At 38.4% G+C, this 17158-nt stretch overlaps 1 protein-coding gene across 1 annotated transcript in view; it reads left to right on the top strand.

Moving 5' to 3' along the window:
• Positions 1-16881, top strand: part of LOC115589409 (uncharacterized) — a 47837-nt gene extending 30956 nt beyond the window's left edge. The window contains exons 16-29 of the mRNA XM_030430251.1: positions 5293-5415; positions 5790-5822; positions 6005-6262; positions 6775-7050; positions 8195-8457; positions 10755-10959; positions 11727-12029; positions 12418-12687; positions 13633-13875; positions 13958-14068; positions 14191-14206; positions 14822-14895; positions 15762-15812; positions 16342-16881. Coding sequence (XP_030286111.1) covers positions 5293-5415; positions 5790-5822; positions 6005-6262; positions 6775-7050; positions 8195-8457; positions 10755-10959; positions 11727-12029; positions 12418-12687; positions 13633-13875; positions 13958-14068; positions 14191-14206; positions 14822-14895; positions 15762-15812; positions 16342-16349 — 2234 coding nt within the window. The 3' untranslated portion in view covers positions 16350-16881. The remainder of the gene's footprint in view (positions 1-5292; positions 5416-5789; positions 5823-6004; positions 6263-6774; positions 7051-8194; positions 8458-10754; positions 10960-11726; positions 12030-12417; positions 12688-13632; positions 13876-13957; positions 14069-14190; positions 14207-14821; positions 14896-15761; positions 15813-16341) is intronic.
• Positions 16882-17158: the final 277 nt, after the last annotated feature.

Here is a 17158-nt window from a genome sequence, read left to right as displayed (position 1 = left end):
TAAAGAAATGTTCAGTTTTAAGGGGGGAGGTGTTACGACCCTAGAGGTCATAAATGTTTCTGTCTTTTAATATCCCTCTTTTACCTGAGTGAGAGTATGTGTGATTGGGTGCAGGTGTGTTTGAGTGGTTGCAGGTTGCCCAGGTAGCTGATTGGCCACTGCCTTGGAACCATGGGTTTAAAGGCCGGCTCCTCTCCAGTTCCTGTGGGCTCTCCTCTGCTGTTCCAGACTACCAGCATTTGTGTGATTGTGGAACAACTATGTTTGAATAAAAACTTTGTTAAAAACGTTCTCTGCTGGTGGTGTTTGGGGAACAGGAAGAGGGGAGTCTCATTTTCTTGTTACGCCAGGGTTTCCCCTAGGCCCTGGTCGTAACACGTCCATATTCTAATGACATCTTCCACAGCTCATTAAATAGATAAAAGCCAGAATAACATGTTAGAAAGCATCTTGAGTAACCCAATACTTTTGTTTTTTGTGGTTTTCTTCCAGGTCTGTAAGAAGAGAGGAGGAAGAGGAAAATTGTTGATGTGGAGGAAATTCTTATTTCCCCTCTTAGAGAAGTGGAAAAAAAAAAGAAGAATCAACAAATGTTTGTGTCTTTTGTGTTAAAATAGTAAGATAGCAAAAAATAGAGAATAACAGAGTCAATCAGTTTCAGCTGAAAGGTCAGCGCTCTTCACATCAGGGCGTTCTGGGTGAGTCTGACAAAGAGCTACAGAGAAAGTCTCAGTTTATAGAATACTATGATAATAAGACACAAAGGGAGGTTCAGAGCAGAAGATGAGACGCTGTTGAAAACACCTCAGTACCTACGGTGAACTGATAAGTGTCCTGAGAACAGAACGTTTATTCTGGACCAACACAGTTCCCTTAAATGAGCCGAGGTCACTGCTGACCCCACGTCAGATTGTTACTGACACAAGTTCACGCTCAGGTCACATCATAACTCACACATATTCTCAGGTGTAATAATATGTAAGGTCAAAAGAGAATGTCAGTATGTAAGGTGAGCGATGGCTATGCAAGGTGAAAAGGTAACCATTATATGTGAGGTTAAAGGTAAAGAACAAAGTTTTTATTACAGCTGACAGCATTTCATTAGACTGCTGTAGAAATATGAGACATGCTCAGTATTCTGTACAGTTCATTTGTTAGCAGATGATGTAAAATAATGGCTTCATATGGATTTTATTATTGTCTCTTTTAGCACAAGACTACTGAAGCAGAATCCCTGTTTTATTTACGCACTTCATCATTACTTTTCATTTTTACAGTTATATTGTCACCTTTTGTTTTTGTTTGTTTTTTGTAGGAAACATTGAATGCAACTCGCAGGGTACCAGCTTTAAAGTCAGCGTCTTTGTTAAGTGTTAGATCCAGGATAGACGTCAACACTGACTTTTTGCATGTACAGTATGTATGTTTTCTCTCTGTCCTTTTTAAGTTAACTGAGAGGTATCGTGTATATTTTTTCACCTCAAATGATCTTATATTCATCATATTTTAAAATCTGTTAAATATTTCTTACTTCAATAAACAGTTTGTTTTCCAGCAGTAAACTGTCAGTCGGTTTTTATTCCTTTTTTGACTGCACAGCCAAACTGCCACAGAGCCCTGTAGCAATGATCATGTCCCTTAATGTCAGTGTGTCTTAAACAGTGTTGATCTGTTTCATCCAAACATCCTGCTGGTTCAGATTTGGAATCTTCAAGACATCTATGTAACTTGTACACATGTACACTGTGTACCTTCAGTGAGAGGGTAGGATCACATCGTTACATACATGTTGACTTCAACAGACAAGTTTTCAACACACAACATTGTTATGACGTGATGAGTTTTGTTTGTAGTCAGCAGCTACATTACATCTGACAGTTTGTTACACACCTGAGATTTACGACAGTGTTGTTGCACTCATAAAGTGTGGGGGGCTCCAAATCGCACAAAATCCAATTCTAACATAATGTTGCTTTAATTTGTATTTTCTGTCATCGTTTTAGTCGTATTTTGTTGTTTCCTGTTTTATTTTGAAGTTCTGCCTCGTGTCCTGTTTTAACTTTAGCCAAGTTCAGATGCTCCACGTGTTCAACCCATGACTCCGAACAGACCACAAGCTCATCAAGATAGGCTGCACAGAAAGGCAAACCAGAGAAGACAATGTTCATCAAACTCTGAAAAGTGGCTGGCGCATTACGCATACCAAAAGTCATGACCTGCAAGAAGACCTGATCTGACCTGACTTCTTGCATAGACTGCAACGTTTATCTGGATGTACTTGATATGGATGCTGTTTGACAGGTTGTGAATCACCGACATCAACGTCTGAGACTCTGAGACTTTCCCAACAGCAGACTAACAGACGGTGAGGCAGCTTCAGCACCGGACAGCGACACCATCTGTTCATCCGGGCCTGTGCTGCCTCAAGATTGCCATTAGCTGTCTCACAAGCCTGTTTAAACCTGAAGTTACTGACATATTCCAGCAAACTGTGTTCCGTCCCTTCACACAGCCACTTCTCCCTCAACAGCTTCAAGGGACCACGTACAGTATGGGCAAACACCAACTCTGAAGGACCAAACCCAAGAGACTGCTGTACCACTTCCCTAATGGCAAACACCTGCAGGTGAACCCCCTCATCCCAGTCCTTTTAAACTCCAGACAATCAGTGTGTAGCATGGTCTTCAATGTCTGGTGAAGCACTGAGCTGTACAGGGAGTCTTCTTCTTCTTAAAAGATGGTAATACAGTGTACCAGTGTGAGTTTACCAGGTAGCAATGATAAGGAGATGTGATCTAAGTTAATACAGAGACAGGTCAATGAAATGTCTTAAACTTTATTTTAAATGAACATCATTAGGTTGATGAGTAAGTCAGTCAGTGTACTTGATAGACTCCAGTGACTGTGCAGGTGAAATAAAAGCTTTTTCCACAGATCACCACAAGGGGGCGTCAAACCACACTAACTGATACTGACACAATGCATGTGCTCCTTTTTACCTCTGAGTAAAGCTGTAGTGAAGTCCCAGGATGCCAAGTCAAGGTTATCTGTGAGCCTCATTCTCAAAGAGTTGGAGTTCTCTCTAAGTGATAATAACTCTGTCAACGTCTCTTGTTTTAAACTTTTCATGTTCTTTGACCCTTTTGCAGCTGAAAATGTCCCCCTGCTTTACTCGACTCTGTCATGGCTCTAGATTCCATGTCTTGTGTTGTGTTCTGTTGTGTCATATGTTTCCATGCCCTCTTGTGTCCTTTAAGTGTCTCTTGTGTATTCCCCTTGTTGCAGTTTGTCTGTCAGTGTCTTCTCCTCTGTGCTCCTCCCCCTCGTTACCTCACCTGGCCTCCTCCCTCCTCACTCTCCTCACCTGTTCCTCGTCTCATCGTTAGTGTCTGTGTACTTTGGCCCCGTTCACACTGAGTGAAGACTCAGATATTTCCCTGCAGTTTGGCCTCTCATTTACGCGAAAACCCAGTTTTTATCACAGAAAACGATTATTTCTAAAAACTCCGGCCAAAGTGGAGATTTCTGAAAACACCGGTTATGTGTTGCAGTGTCAATTGGGAGAAACAGGGTTTTAGGTTCTCAAATGTCACATTATGTGAAACATAACAGAAAATGCTTAACGTCATGTGAGCGCCTGATGTTAAAAGTTTGTTTAGCTATCATGGATGCTGTTAAGGTGTTACTCATTTTTACTTTTGTGCAAACGCTTTTGGCCTGTTTGCATTTTCAAATACAACTGCTCTACTATATCGAGGAGCAGAGGTGAAGGAGTGCACAGAGGTCAGCATTTTTACTGCAGCTTCGCTGTCTGTCCACACCAACGAACCTCGTGCCATATTTGTTTTGAAAGGAACAGGAAGTCTCTCGTGTTATTCGTTGTCGACTCTGAGGATTCTGATTGGCTTGCATGGCTTTATCCTTCTCCCTACACTGCAGCCCATAGGTTTGGCATAGTTATAATGGCGCTCGACGGCGTATTTATGCGTGTTGATGTAAATGACAACTTTTTTGAAAATAATGTTGTGTGCAGGATGTTTTTATTGAAAACGGAGGGGGGGAAATATTTGTTTCTTTAAATACCCTGCTATGTGTAAATGTGGCCTTAGTCTCTGCTTTCCCTCTTGTCTTGGTCTGTTCAATGTGTCTGTCTGCATCTGCCTGGTGTTATTGTGGGTGATGTCCATCCAAGTTCCTTGTGTCATGTCTACAGTCTCCACATTTGGTATGTTATTGCATTGAGTATTGAGTATTTCTGATTTGAACTTTGCTTTTTTGGTTGTATTTTGTCTTGCTGTTTTGTTGCTACTTTGTTTTCTGGTCCCTGTACTGATTTTCATTTTTTTTTTTTGCATTCAGCTTTTGTTAAATAAAAGCTCGCCTTTTGTTTGCCCTCAATCCTGCCTCTTGTCCTATGAGTAACTGCATTTCGGTCCACCTCCTATCTCCTTAGCTTTGCCCTTTAAACCCCCGTGACAGACTCAGTTTCTACCACAAGAGACAAAAAAGAGAAAAAAGGAAAGAAAAACACTTCTGAGGTGTAAATGATGTCCCTGTCTAATTCTTGGTATCTCAGCATCACGTCTTTATGTGTGAAAAGGAACTGAAAAGATATTTCAGTCATGCTGATGAGAACTGCGTGATCTTTTCATGCTACAGTTTATTTTGGTATTTATTTTGATTTTCCCTAATTATTATCCTATTTCATGTATGTGCAATAATTACTGTTGATGCCACTATTCAACTTGACAATTTTGAGCTACCACAATGACCTTTGCTTGTCCTCACTTTAAGGCAGGCACTCACAGGAAGTGACTGAGCTTGCTAAGAACAGTTTGCATAAGCAGAAGTGAGCATGAAGAGAGCAGAAAGCTCCCCTCTGTTCCATTGCCTCTCATTATTCACTACTGTACATTTTCTTTCTGAAATAAGGTCCCATGAGGTCCACCAGAAGGGGCCTGACTTCAATACTACAATAACTACAATAACAGGTCTAAATCTGTTTTTTGTAATATATTTGCAAGAACATTCAAAATCTTTTTTTTTTTATTGCTCGATAACAAAATGTGATAAAGGTGGAGGTACCTACATACTTTCTGACTGCACTGAAATACAGGCACTGTGGATCCACTGATCTTGTGTTTCTTGGATGAGGAACAAACCTTTGCAAGAGAGATGAGCTAATAATTTATTCACAGTGGACAGGAAATGTAAATGTGTCAAAGGTAAGCTGTGGTCAAAGCCACTGCTGTTTGAGCTTTGTGTGAAAGGGAAGCAAGAATAATCAGTGAGAACTGCACTCAGACGAGGAAGTTGATGAAAAACTCTGCTCTCACATTTATAAGATAGTGCCGACAGTGTGGGTGCTGGATGTGAAGATGGGGCACACTCTGCTCGGTGTGCTCGGGTTATTCTGTGAGTACATCTGTGACTTTCTATGTGATGTTCAGTATTTATATCAGTGTAGTAGTTGTGTACACATGACCTTTGTTGCTGATTTGTCTTGGTTCAGATTGGAGGATTATGTTAAGTTTTTGCTCACATACCTGGACAATGCATGTACATTATATGATCTAAGGTATTATGTATATAGCTGTGGAATTACATGTACTGCTTATTTTACTCGGTCTCTATATATTGAAGAGTTTTAAATGTGTTTCCCACCTCTGTAGCTCTGTAGTAGAATATCATCACAGAAATGTGTGATACTGTTGAAACTGAAACTGATGAAACTCCACCTGGATTTTGTATTTGATTCTGGTCTAATGAAGTTTGAATCTTTATTTTAGTGCTGAATACACTCCTGTACGGACATGCTGAAGGTGACTAGTTATCTTTTCTGTTTTTCCTGTTTTTGTAGTCTCTATGTATGAGTAAAATCATCCAAAACATATTTAGTATTGGTGTAATATCAATGCTAAATAACGTGTATATTGTCAGATAAAATCATATGTTCTATTGATTGAACATATTAATAAAACATCTCTCTACCTCTGTTACATAGGTGCTGATGCAGTCCTGGAAGTTCCTGCATTCACTTTGTTTGAAGGAGACTCGGTGACTCTGCACTGTAAACATCGTTCTTCAAGAAATACAGCTACCTTTTCCAAAGATGGATCACCTCTTCAAATGGACACAAACCATCAGTCGCACACAACAGGGGAAATTACTATTTATCATGTGTCAGTGTCAGATGAGGGAAGGTACAAGTGTAAGTTTGATATATGGGCAGAATCTGCAGAAAGACTTCTAAAAGTGACAGGTAAGTAGGTGTCACACTGTGATGAAAAAAGTATAATATTGTTTTAATAGTGCACAGAGTTTCCACTCACTAACTTGTCTGAGCTTTCAATCTTAATCCAACAGAGATTTTTTTTTGGTATTGCAGTAAATGCAACATGAAGTATTCATATTACTCAAAAAAAAAAAAAGAATGACGACAACGGCAACCTAATTCATTTTCAATTAACCAATCAATAAACTGACTGACAGCTTTTGTCTCAAAGCTGCATGTGGCTCAAAACACTAAATGCACTGCAACTAACTTGAGCAAATCAAGAAACACATTCACAGATGTGACATCAGGGGAACTGAAGACTGACACATCTTGACAACTTGCCAGTGATGTTGGATATTGTGTTTTCTGTACTTGCAACTGTGTTTGTGGTGTCAGAATTGTTCAACAAATGAGTTCAGTTTTGTGAAAATATATTTTAAAAAAAATTTGATTTTAATTTTGATTTCCTTGTTTTATTGTTTTTCTAAACCAAACAGCAGGTAGACGTGGAGTCAAACTGACAGCAGACAGGACAATCATACCACTGGGGGGCAGAGTGACACTGACATGTTCTGTGGAGGATCCTGCTGGATTTAAATATCAGCGGTTCAGACAGACCTCAGACTCTTCTGGAGAAACTTCACCTCAGGCTGAAATTGTTGATGAATCAAACAGAGTTATCTCCCAAGGAGGCAAATACACCTGCAGAGGATGGAGAAATGAACCATATGTCGTCACATCTGAAAGTAATGCAGTCATCATTCATGAAACTGGTGAGTTTAGTATTTTCTAATGTAATAAACAACCTACAGTCTTTATGTTGTTAAACAATGACCAAAGTGTGAAGGGAAAGTGATTGTTAGTCATGTTAGTCCAGTACCTCTCACTTTTCTGAAAACAAAAGAAAGAAACAAGTTTAAATCTCCTTCATCATGTCAACAATGAGCTACTGGTTTGACCTCCTTCACTTTGTTAACAGAAACAAAGATTTGAGGATGCTTCCTTCATGTTGTTCAGTTTTATTTATCAATATCTGGAATTGGGAGATTGTTCATGAGGAAAAGTTTACACTGTACTGCTGCTAATACTGTAGTTGTGAACAAGAGGAAGTGGAGGTGGCTGAGAAAACACACAATCAGCATGTTGTGCTGGGAGTTAAACATTAATGTTATTAATGACAAAATCACTACATGTGTTTACTCTAACCAGATTTTAAATAAAGCTATAAATAGACTGGCCATTAAACTGTACAACTCCTCCCTCTGATGTTCAGACTCATTTGGCTATTTATAAAACAAAACGAACAATATAACTATTCATTCTCATTTCATTTATAACGCTACAACCATTTCATTGTATATTGTACATATTTCAGATTGTGTACTTTACTATTTTATTATTTATCTGTATTTTATCGTCTACTTTGATATTTAATTTTATTTTAATGTCTACTTTAATATTTTGTTTTTATTTACATCTTCATTTTTATCACTTGTTTCCATTCATGCTGTATTTCTATTTCTACTTTGCACGGTGCATTGGAATAAAAAACAATTTCCCCCTATGGATTAATAAAGTATTCTGAATCTGAATCTGAAACCTGATGTTGAAAATGTGTTGATATGTTCATAAAGGCCTTTTACCAAACCTAACAAATCTAGAAGCCAGCCTGCATGATGAACTAGACATTAGACACAAGACTAACAAAGAGGGATGATGAAAATGTTCTTCATATTTCTGTGGTCAAAACAGTCTAGTGTCTGAACTAAATGATTTGATTTTTGAAATGTTTGCTGCAGAACAGAACAACATGCATTCACATAATGAATACAGTGATTATAACAGAAGATGGTGGCATTTTATCTGTTCAGTGTTTAATCTTGTTTGAATCCAAACTGTGTATTTTTATGTCAACAGTTTCCAACAGGGCCACTTTGACCCTTCAACCCAACTGGCCTCAGATATTCAGAGGAGAGACGATCACCCTCAGATGTGACATCAAAGATGGAGGAGACACTGAGTGGACGTATGAATGGTCACCAGACAACTCCAACACACCTCCAACACACAATGAATACAGGATTATCAGTGTTACTAGGGCTCACAGTGGAGAATACAGGTGTAAAGGAAGAAGAGACTCATATTCTTCAACAGAGTGGAGTGATGTCATCAAATTGACAGTATCATGTAAGTTGGACTATCTGTCATGATGAAAATGTCATGTTTTGTTTTCACGAAAGACACATTCAGCCAACTGGTTGAGTTAACACAGGTTAATCAGCAGTCATGTTAGTTTAGAAGAATCACTTGAGTAGTCTACACTTCCTGTAAGTGATAGTGTCAGTGGTTGTCTGTGTTATGTGTTCACTCTGTGATAGACTGACAGTCTGTCCAGGATGTAACCTCGCTCTCATCAATGTGAGCTGGGATAATCACCCTGTGAGCCTGCAAAGGATAAGAGGCTACACATCATTGATCATTAAACAGTTGTCTTTCAACAATGAAAAACCACAGTGAAAGTGTTCAGCTTGGCTCTTCAACACTTAAACACAAGGTTTTACCTTCACAAATGTAACATTCAGTAGTGCAGCAGCTAATTCATTAAGAAACCCAGGAAAAGAGAGAGAGGCATGACATGTAAGAGAGCTCCTTGGCCAGGTTTAAACTCATATGTGTCCAGTATTATCAATTAATTCAGTGTTAATATTAATGCACATGTAAGTCTTACGTTCAGTATTTCTTTCTTGGGGGTTCTGCACTATAAAACTGAAGTAAATCACAGTGACATTAATTTCTTTTGTTATGTCTTTGTTCTAAATCAAACAGCAAGCAGACCAAAGGCTGAACTGAGGGCTGATGACAGAGACATTCCTGTAGGGGGCAGTGTGACCCTGACCTGCTCTGTGAACCCATCATCATCTGGTTGGAAATACTTCTGGTACAGAGGAGAGAAAACATCTGAACCTCTGACCTCTCAACTCTCAGCTGGACCAATCAGAGTCTCAGAGGAAGGAGTCTACTGGTGCAGAGGAGGAAGAGGAGAGCCAGTTTACTACACAGAGTACAGTGATTCAATCACTATCTACAGAGATGGTGAGTTTGACATTTGATTTAGAAACAGAATTTTGTAAAGCATATATTTATCTTGTATTTGGTGATTGATTCGAAAAAAGACGTAAATTTAAAAAGATGTAGATTTAACTTTGTGTCGTTTTTTGTTTCCTTACTGTGAATTCTTGAACATGAACAGTTCCAAACAAGGCTGTTGTGACTCTGCAGCCAAACTGGCCTCAGATATTCAGAGGAGAGAGGATCACTCTCAGATGTGAGATCAAAGATGGAGGAGACACTGAGTGGGAGTATGAATGGTTACCAGCCAACTTAAACAGACCTCCAACATACAATAATTACCGGATTATCAGTACTACTGAGGCTCACAGTGGAGAATACAGGTGTAAAGGAAGAAGAAATTTATATTCCTTGACAGAGTGGAGTGATGTCATCAAATTGACAGTATCATGTAAGTTGGACTTTCTGTCATTCTACTGAAAATGTCATGTTTTAATGTTTTAATTGATCTAAATTAAACAGCAGTAAACATTTCTCTCCAACAGTAATGAAGTCTCTTAAATTAACTGAATGATTAAAAAAAAAATAAATAAATAAAAATAGCATTTGAACAAAATAAGTGAAAAGCAGCCAGTAATCAGAGTTCTGTAGTTTTTCCATCAGGAACGACAAAAGCATCTCAAATAACTTCCAGGCTGGAATGATGCTGCACTTTAACACTGTTCTCCACAGTAAGAAGGTCCTGGGTGTGAAAGACACATTCAGCCAACTGGTTGAGTTAACTCAGGTTAATCAGCAGTCAGGTTAGTTCAGATGAATCACTTGAGTAGTCTACACTTCCTGTAAGTGATAGTGTCAGTGGTTGTCTGTGTTATGTGTTCACTCTGTGATAGACTGACAGTCTGTCCAGGATGTAACCTCGCTCTCATCAAATGTGAGCTGGGATAATCACCCTGTGAGCCTGCAAAGGATAAGAGGCTACACATCATTGATCATTAAACAGTTGTCTTTCAACAATGAAAAACCACAGTGAAAGTGTTCAACTTGGCTCTTCAACACTTAAACACAAGGTTTTACCTTCACAAATGTAACATTCAGTAGTGCAGCAGCTAATTCATTAAGAAACCCGGGAAAAGAGAGAGAGGCATGACATGTAAGAGAGCTCCTTGGCCAGGTTTAAACTAATATGTGTCCAGTATTTATACATTAATTCAGTGATAATATTAATGTGAATATAAGTCTTACAGTTCAAGTATTTCTTGTCTGTAGGGGCTGCACTATATAAACTGAAGTAAATCACAGTGACATTAATTTCCTTTTTTATGTCTTTGTTCTAAATCAAACAGCAAACAGACCAAAGGCTGAACTGAGGGCTGATGACAGAGACATTCCTGTAGGGGGCAGTGTGACCCTGACCTGCTCTGTGAACCCATCATCATCTGGTTGGAAATACTTCTGGTACAGAGGAGAGAAAACATCTGAACCTCTGACCTCTCAACTCTCAGCTGGACCAATCAGAGTCTCAGAGGAAGGAGTCTACTGGTGCAGAGGAGGAAGAGGAGAGCCAGTTTACTACACAGAGTACAGTGATTCAGTCACTATCTACACAAATAGTGAGTTTGACATTTGTTTTGAAAGCAGAATTTTAAATGATCCATTGTATTTATTTTTGTTGTTTGAGTAGACAACTTTTAAAGTGAAACTCTCGCCAAAAAGCAACCAAGGTTTTATTTTTGTTTGAATATGAGTCAAACCTTCGTATAAATGCATAATTATGATGACGAAAGAGGCACTTTAAAGATTTACCGTAGTTTCGTTTTCGGGCAAGCTAATTTTCAATGGAGTGCTGTGGCAGTCTTACACTACCATCAAAATATATTTTATTATCTATTTTTAAAACACTTAGAAGGCTCAACACAACATGAAACTTTTCTTGTAGCATCACCAGGGTCTCTACACATGAACACGAGCATTGAGAACATTGTTTGTGTACACAGAGTTTACTAAAAAGAAGGTTTTTGAACTACTCACCGTAGGAACTGGATCTCCGGCGCATCGCCATCATGGCAGACAAAAAGTGTCAATCCCTGCGTGCAACATAACAGGCAGGAGAGTAATGGTGGACCTCCTACCTGTTAGGTCGCAGTGCCCCATGCACTCCATTGAAAATTTGCTTGCCCGAAAACGAAACTATGCTAAATCTAAAAGTGCCTCTTTCATCGTAATTATGCATTTACACGAAGGTTTTACTCATGTTCAATCACAAATGAAGCTTTACTATATATTTTTAAAGTAAATCTTGAGTATGTACTGATTGTGCAGAATGTATTTGATCCTCTATCAATACATGTTTTCATTCTGAAAAATCATTTTCCAACAGAAGCCCAGTCTGTCCTCACTGTGTCTCCATCATGGCTGAGTGCTGGAGCCTCAGTAACTCTGAACTGCAGTGTTAAAGATCAATCTGCAGGATGGAGGTTCTACTGGTATAAGACTGTTCCTGATCCATCAGACAACTCCTACAGCTATGAGCTGCTACCTGGCAGCAGCAGCAGTGGGACTGAACAGGATTCCCACATTGTTCATGGACAGACACACACAGCAGGATATGTGTGCAGAGCTGGAAGAGGAGATCCAGTGTATTACACTGATTACAGTCAACCTCAGTTTGTCTGGTCTGCAGGTCAGTCTGTTTCTATCTCTTAAGAAACAGATGTTATATCAGCTCTGTTCATCTTTTGTCTATATGATGATAAACATGCAGTGTCTTGAACAACTCTTTTACGTGCTTTTTCATACCGGGCTGGTCAGAATTGACTTCTGTCCTCACTCTTTTACCAACAACACAAACAAAGAGATATGATATATGGGCTAAAACTTTTCTTTCATTCACAATAAGTACCTTTAGTCCAGATACTGAAGCAAGAGTTCAAGTTACAAATCATAATTTTGCCAAAATAGTGAACTTTGTTGCAATAAAAGTAATAATGCTAAAGACTATTTGAATTGAGGCATTTTCTATCTAAAGATCTCTGTCTCTGTTTGACCTCTTATCACATATTGTTTTTCAGATTTTTACTCATCAGCGTCTCTCACAGTGAGTCCTGACAGAGCTCAACACTTCACCTCTGACTCTGTCTCACTGAGCTGTGAGGGAAACTCTACTGAGTGGAGAGTCAAGAGGTTATCACCTGAGGACAGATACCTGTCAGACTGCACCACCTGGGGGACAATGAATGGATCTACATGCAAACTAAAGAGTAACAGGCTCAGTGATGCAGTGTACTGGTGTGAGTCTGGATCAGGAAAGTTCAGCAATGCAGTCAACATCACTATACAGGGTATGACTTCACTACATTTGTTTTTTGCATATTAATTAATTGATTAACTAACTAAGAATTAATTTTAAATAAATTATTTTAAATAATGTGTTGAGGAGTACACTGATATTTTAAGAGTTTAGCTCATTACCTTGCTTTATGATATCTTAAGTATTTAACTGTTTTCAATTAATAAACACAATTAAGTATTTAATTAAACTATGATTTTAAACCTGTACTACATGCTAGCAGTGCCAGCTTCACCTCACTGTGATGAGGTTTGGATGCAGTATGCAGCAGGTTTGTGTAGGTTTATGGGTCATCTGTACTTCAGTTTTTATGTCTGTGAACATGTTTAAAGGTCCAGTGTGTAGGATTTAGTGGCCTCCAGCAGTAAGGTTTCACATGCAACCAACTGAATACCCCTCTCCCCACTCTGTTTCTTAGCAAATAGGAGAACACTTAAACATAAAAACGTCAAGCTCCTCTCTAAAGCCAGAATTTGTTTTGTTCATTCTGATCTACTGTAGAAATATGGAGGTGTATCATGGCAGACTAAATGGAGGAAGACCTGCTCTCTGTACAAATAAAAGGCTCATTCTGAGGTGATAAAACAAGATTCTTAATTCTGGTGATTGTGCACCGAATTAAACATGATGAATTTTATATATTCCATTTCTGCCAATAGATCCCCCTTAATCCTTCACACTGGACCTTTAAAGCACTGTGTGGTTTGTATGACCTGTTGACACCTGGTGTTTATTTGGTAAAAAGTGACGTGTACAGTAAGAGATTAAAGATGCTTGATAAAACATCAGATTTCATGATCACTCTGTTAAATCAGTGAGCAATAAGCAGACTCAAACCAGTGTGTATCAACTGTCATCTCTCTACATCCACTCATTCTCAAGTTCCTCGACCAGCTGATCTCTGACTGAAACCTCGTATTCTTTGACTGTTTAACAGATAAAAATATGATCCTGCTGAGCCCTGCCCGTCCTGTGACTGAGGGAGATTCTGTTAGTCTGAGCTGCAAAGTAAGAAATCAAAAAAATTTGTCCATTGTGTTTTTCTATCACAATGAGAAACGCGTTCAAAATGACACCAGATGGGAGTTAAATATCTCTGCAGTGTCAAAGTCAGATGAAGGATTCTACAAGTGTCAACACTCAGGACAAGAGTCAGCACAGAGCTGGATGTCAGTTCACGGTGAGTAGGATTAAAACAATTCTTCCTATTGAAACATGTCATATAAGTTTGTTAATAGTTCATATTTAATATTTTACGGCAGTGTCCAGGCCTGAAAGCTCTTCAGTTCGTGTTCTGTTGATTGTTGGGCTGGTTTGTGGAATCGTTCTTGTTATTCCACTGCTCGTTTTGTTTTGCTACAGAGCGTCCAATGGTGAGAACTTCTTCTTCTGTTATTAAATGATTTTTAACTATTCAAATACACACACATACTCTGATCTCATGAGGTAGAACAGCAGTATAACAACCATCTAACAACAAATGTGTTTTTCACAGATTCATGCTTTGTCAGGTAGGTGCAACACTCTCTCATCTCATTTTGAACATAACATCAACACATTTTTCTGTTCTTATTTGAATGTATTGTATCTGATACGTGTTGTAGACCAGTCCAGTCTGAGAGCACCAACACAGAACATGTGGACTACAAGAATGATAATTACTCTGCTCTCCTCCATGGTAAGCAGTTAAACTAATCTTCATTTTTTACATATTATATTTAAAGTAATATAAAAAAAATCTTAGTTTGTTTAACCAGTTTTGTAAACTAAGCTTGGCTTGATATTTATTTCTCTGTAGGTGATGTTTGTCTCTATGAAACAATCAGAGGTCGTCAAGAAGCTGAACATGGTACAGTTTATACCTTTTTATTTAACATGGAGCTGTTAGAAATACTAGAATACGACATTTTAATTTAACTGTAAGTGACTTCTTGACACTACTTGAGAATATTTATTTGTCTGAAATGACATGTTTTAGACTGAGTCACACCTCTAACAACAAATGTCTTTTTCACAGATTCATGCTTTGTCAGGTAGGTGCAACACTCTCTCATCTCATGTTGAACATAACATCAACACATTTTAATGTTCCTATTTAAATGTATTGTATCTGATATGTGTTGTAGACCAGTCCAGTCTGAGAGCACCAATGCAGATTGTGTGGACTATGAGAATGATCATTACTCCACTCTCCTCCATGGTAAGCAGTTAAACTAATATCATAAATCTAATCTAATATACTTATACAGTGGGGTCCAAAAGTCTGAGACCATTGAAAATCTCTATTATTGTCATGTAAACCTGGAAATAATCAGAAAGTGCTAAGAAAGTGTGAGTCTGAGTATCAAATCATTTCCAGACTCCAGGTTTCTAAAGGAGCAGTGCATGTAACAATATAAACTCTAAAACACTTCACAGAAACTGGATCAGTTGTATCCAAAGCACGATCAGACAGACCCAACGTGACCACACTGTGGGAGAAGGATGTCGTACATACCCTGTATAAAGGTTAGGCCTGATAAGGTATGGATGAGGGCATAGTGACGTCTGATCTATGAGTTTATATCTCTCATCGTCTTTGCAAACTTAAAAGTTGGAAGCTCCTGTAGAAATGTCTACAAAACTGATCTCTGACAAACCAAGGCTGCTGTTTATGTAAACTCATAGGATGGAAAATTCCACAACACACACTATCAGAAGATCAATAAATCAAGCTTAATTTCCTGAAAGATAGAAAAGCAGACAGATACAGAATTTAATAAATACACACACAAGAATCCAATCAGGTGAAGTCTGACAAAGGAAAGTTGTCTTGTCGTCGTCTCGAGGACGATCAGCCGTTCCTAAACCACTTCTTAGTTGTTGAAGCAAGACAACAGACTGGAGGTGGGTGAAGAAATACCAGAATTCTTAAACAATCAACTTTAACTCAAATAAGCTGTTAATGTTAAACTGTAATTATCTATAAAAAAAATATTATTACATTTAAAACAAATGCAAAGTAGAACTGTTGCGTGGTCTCAGTCTGATTAAACTAACCTTGGCTTGATATTTATTTCTCTGTAGGTGATGTTTGTCTCTATGAAACAATCAGAGGCCGTCAAGAAGCTGAACATGGTACAGTTTATACCTTTTTATTTAACATGGAGCTGTTAGAAATACTAGAATAGGACAATTAACTGTAAATGATTCATTGACAATCATTTAAGTGTAAAAGATATTTAAAGTTTAAATGATTCCAATAATCTCACATATTATTTTATTTATCGTAAAAACACTGCTAAGAGTTGGTTCTTTATTGGGAGAGTGATTGGGGAGAAAGACAGAGGGGGCAGGGGGAAGGGAGAAATGGGTGATAGAAAGACAGGGAGCGAGGGGGAGGGAGAGAGAAGGGGTAAGAAAGAGAGAGGAGGGGGAGAAAGAAAGAGAAAGAGGGAGAGAAAGAGAGAGGGGGAGTGAGGGAGGAGAAAGGGAGAGAGAAAGAGGGTGAGAAAAAGAGGAAAAAGAGATTGGGAGGGAGGGATGGAGGGCAGGGGGAGAGATAGAGAGGGGAGAAAGAGTGAGGGGGAGAAGGGGCAGGAAAGAAAGAGAGAGGACATGTCATAAATCAACCTCAGTCTCTTTTTTGTTTACTTTTTTCTTTCAGGTCAATAAAGGAATCTGTACCAGCTAAACCAATGGAACAGCCGACAACAAGGAAAACTACATCTGTGTACCTTGACAGCTTTCATAGATAGATAGATAGATAGATAGATAGATAGATAGATAGATAGATAGATAGATATACTTTATTGATCCCAAGCTGGGAAATTCCGGTGTAGCAGCAGCATTATACACAGAGACAATAACAACACAATGTTGTCTGAGTGGCTGTGAAGGCACCTTTTTCCTCCTGAAGTCGATCACCATCTCTCTGGTCTTGTCGACATTCAGCCTCAGGTGATTCTGTTCGGACCACTCTACAAAGCCGTCTACCAGTGTCCTGTGCTCACCCTCCTCTCCCTCTCTTATACACCCGACAACAGCTGAGTCGTCATGTTATCACTTTGTGCAGCTGTGCTGTCCAAATAACAAACAGTATTTTGTAAAGTTAATCTAATAGCAGATCATTTAAAGTAAATGTATCATATGGTTTTAATCTTCTGTTGTGTTTGGTATAAAGAGTTTAGATTATCTCATATGATAATTGAAATGTTTTGTTGTTTATGTCCAGTATGTTCTGATCCTTTTGTTTTTGTTTGTTGTTGCAAAGAACAAATATTATGTGTCAAAACCTGGTATGAGGTGATTGTGCAACTTTAAAGTCATCTTCTGTAGTTTATGATTATAAACATTTCATGTATTTTATTTGAAAAAAAAGATCCTGTTACACTTGGAAGCTTTCTTCTGTCATTACAAAAATGGCTTGATATTCTCTATATTTTATGTTTTTTATATATGTGTATATTTATAAAAGTTGGTTT

Source organism: Sparus aurata, chromosome 10 (genome assembly GCF_900880675.1).
Source record: "Sparus aurata chromosome 10, fSpaAur1.1, whole genome shotgun sequence".
Lineage (NCBI taxonomy): Eukaryota > Metazoa > Chordata > Actinopteri > Spariformes > Sparidae > Sparus > Sparus aurata.
Note: the sequence above shows the minus strand (reverse complement) of the source record. Positions and strands in the feature narration are given on the sequence as shown.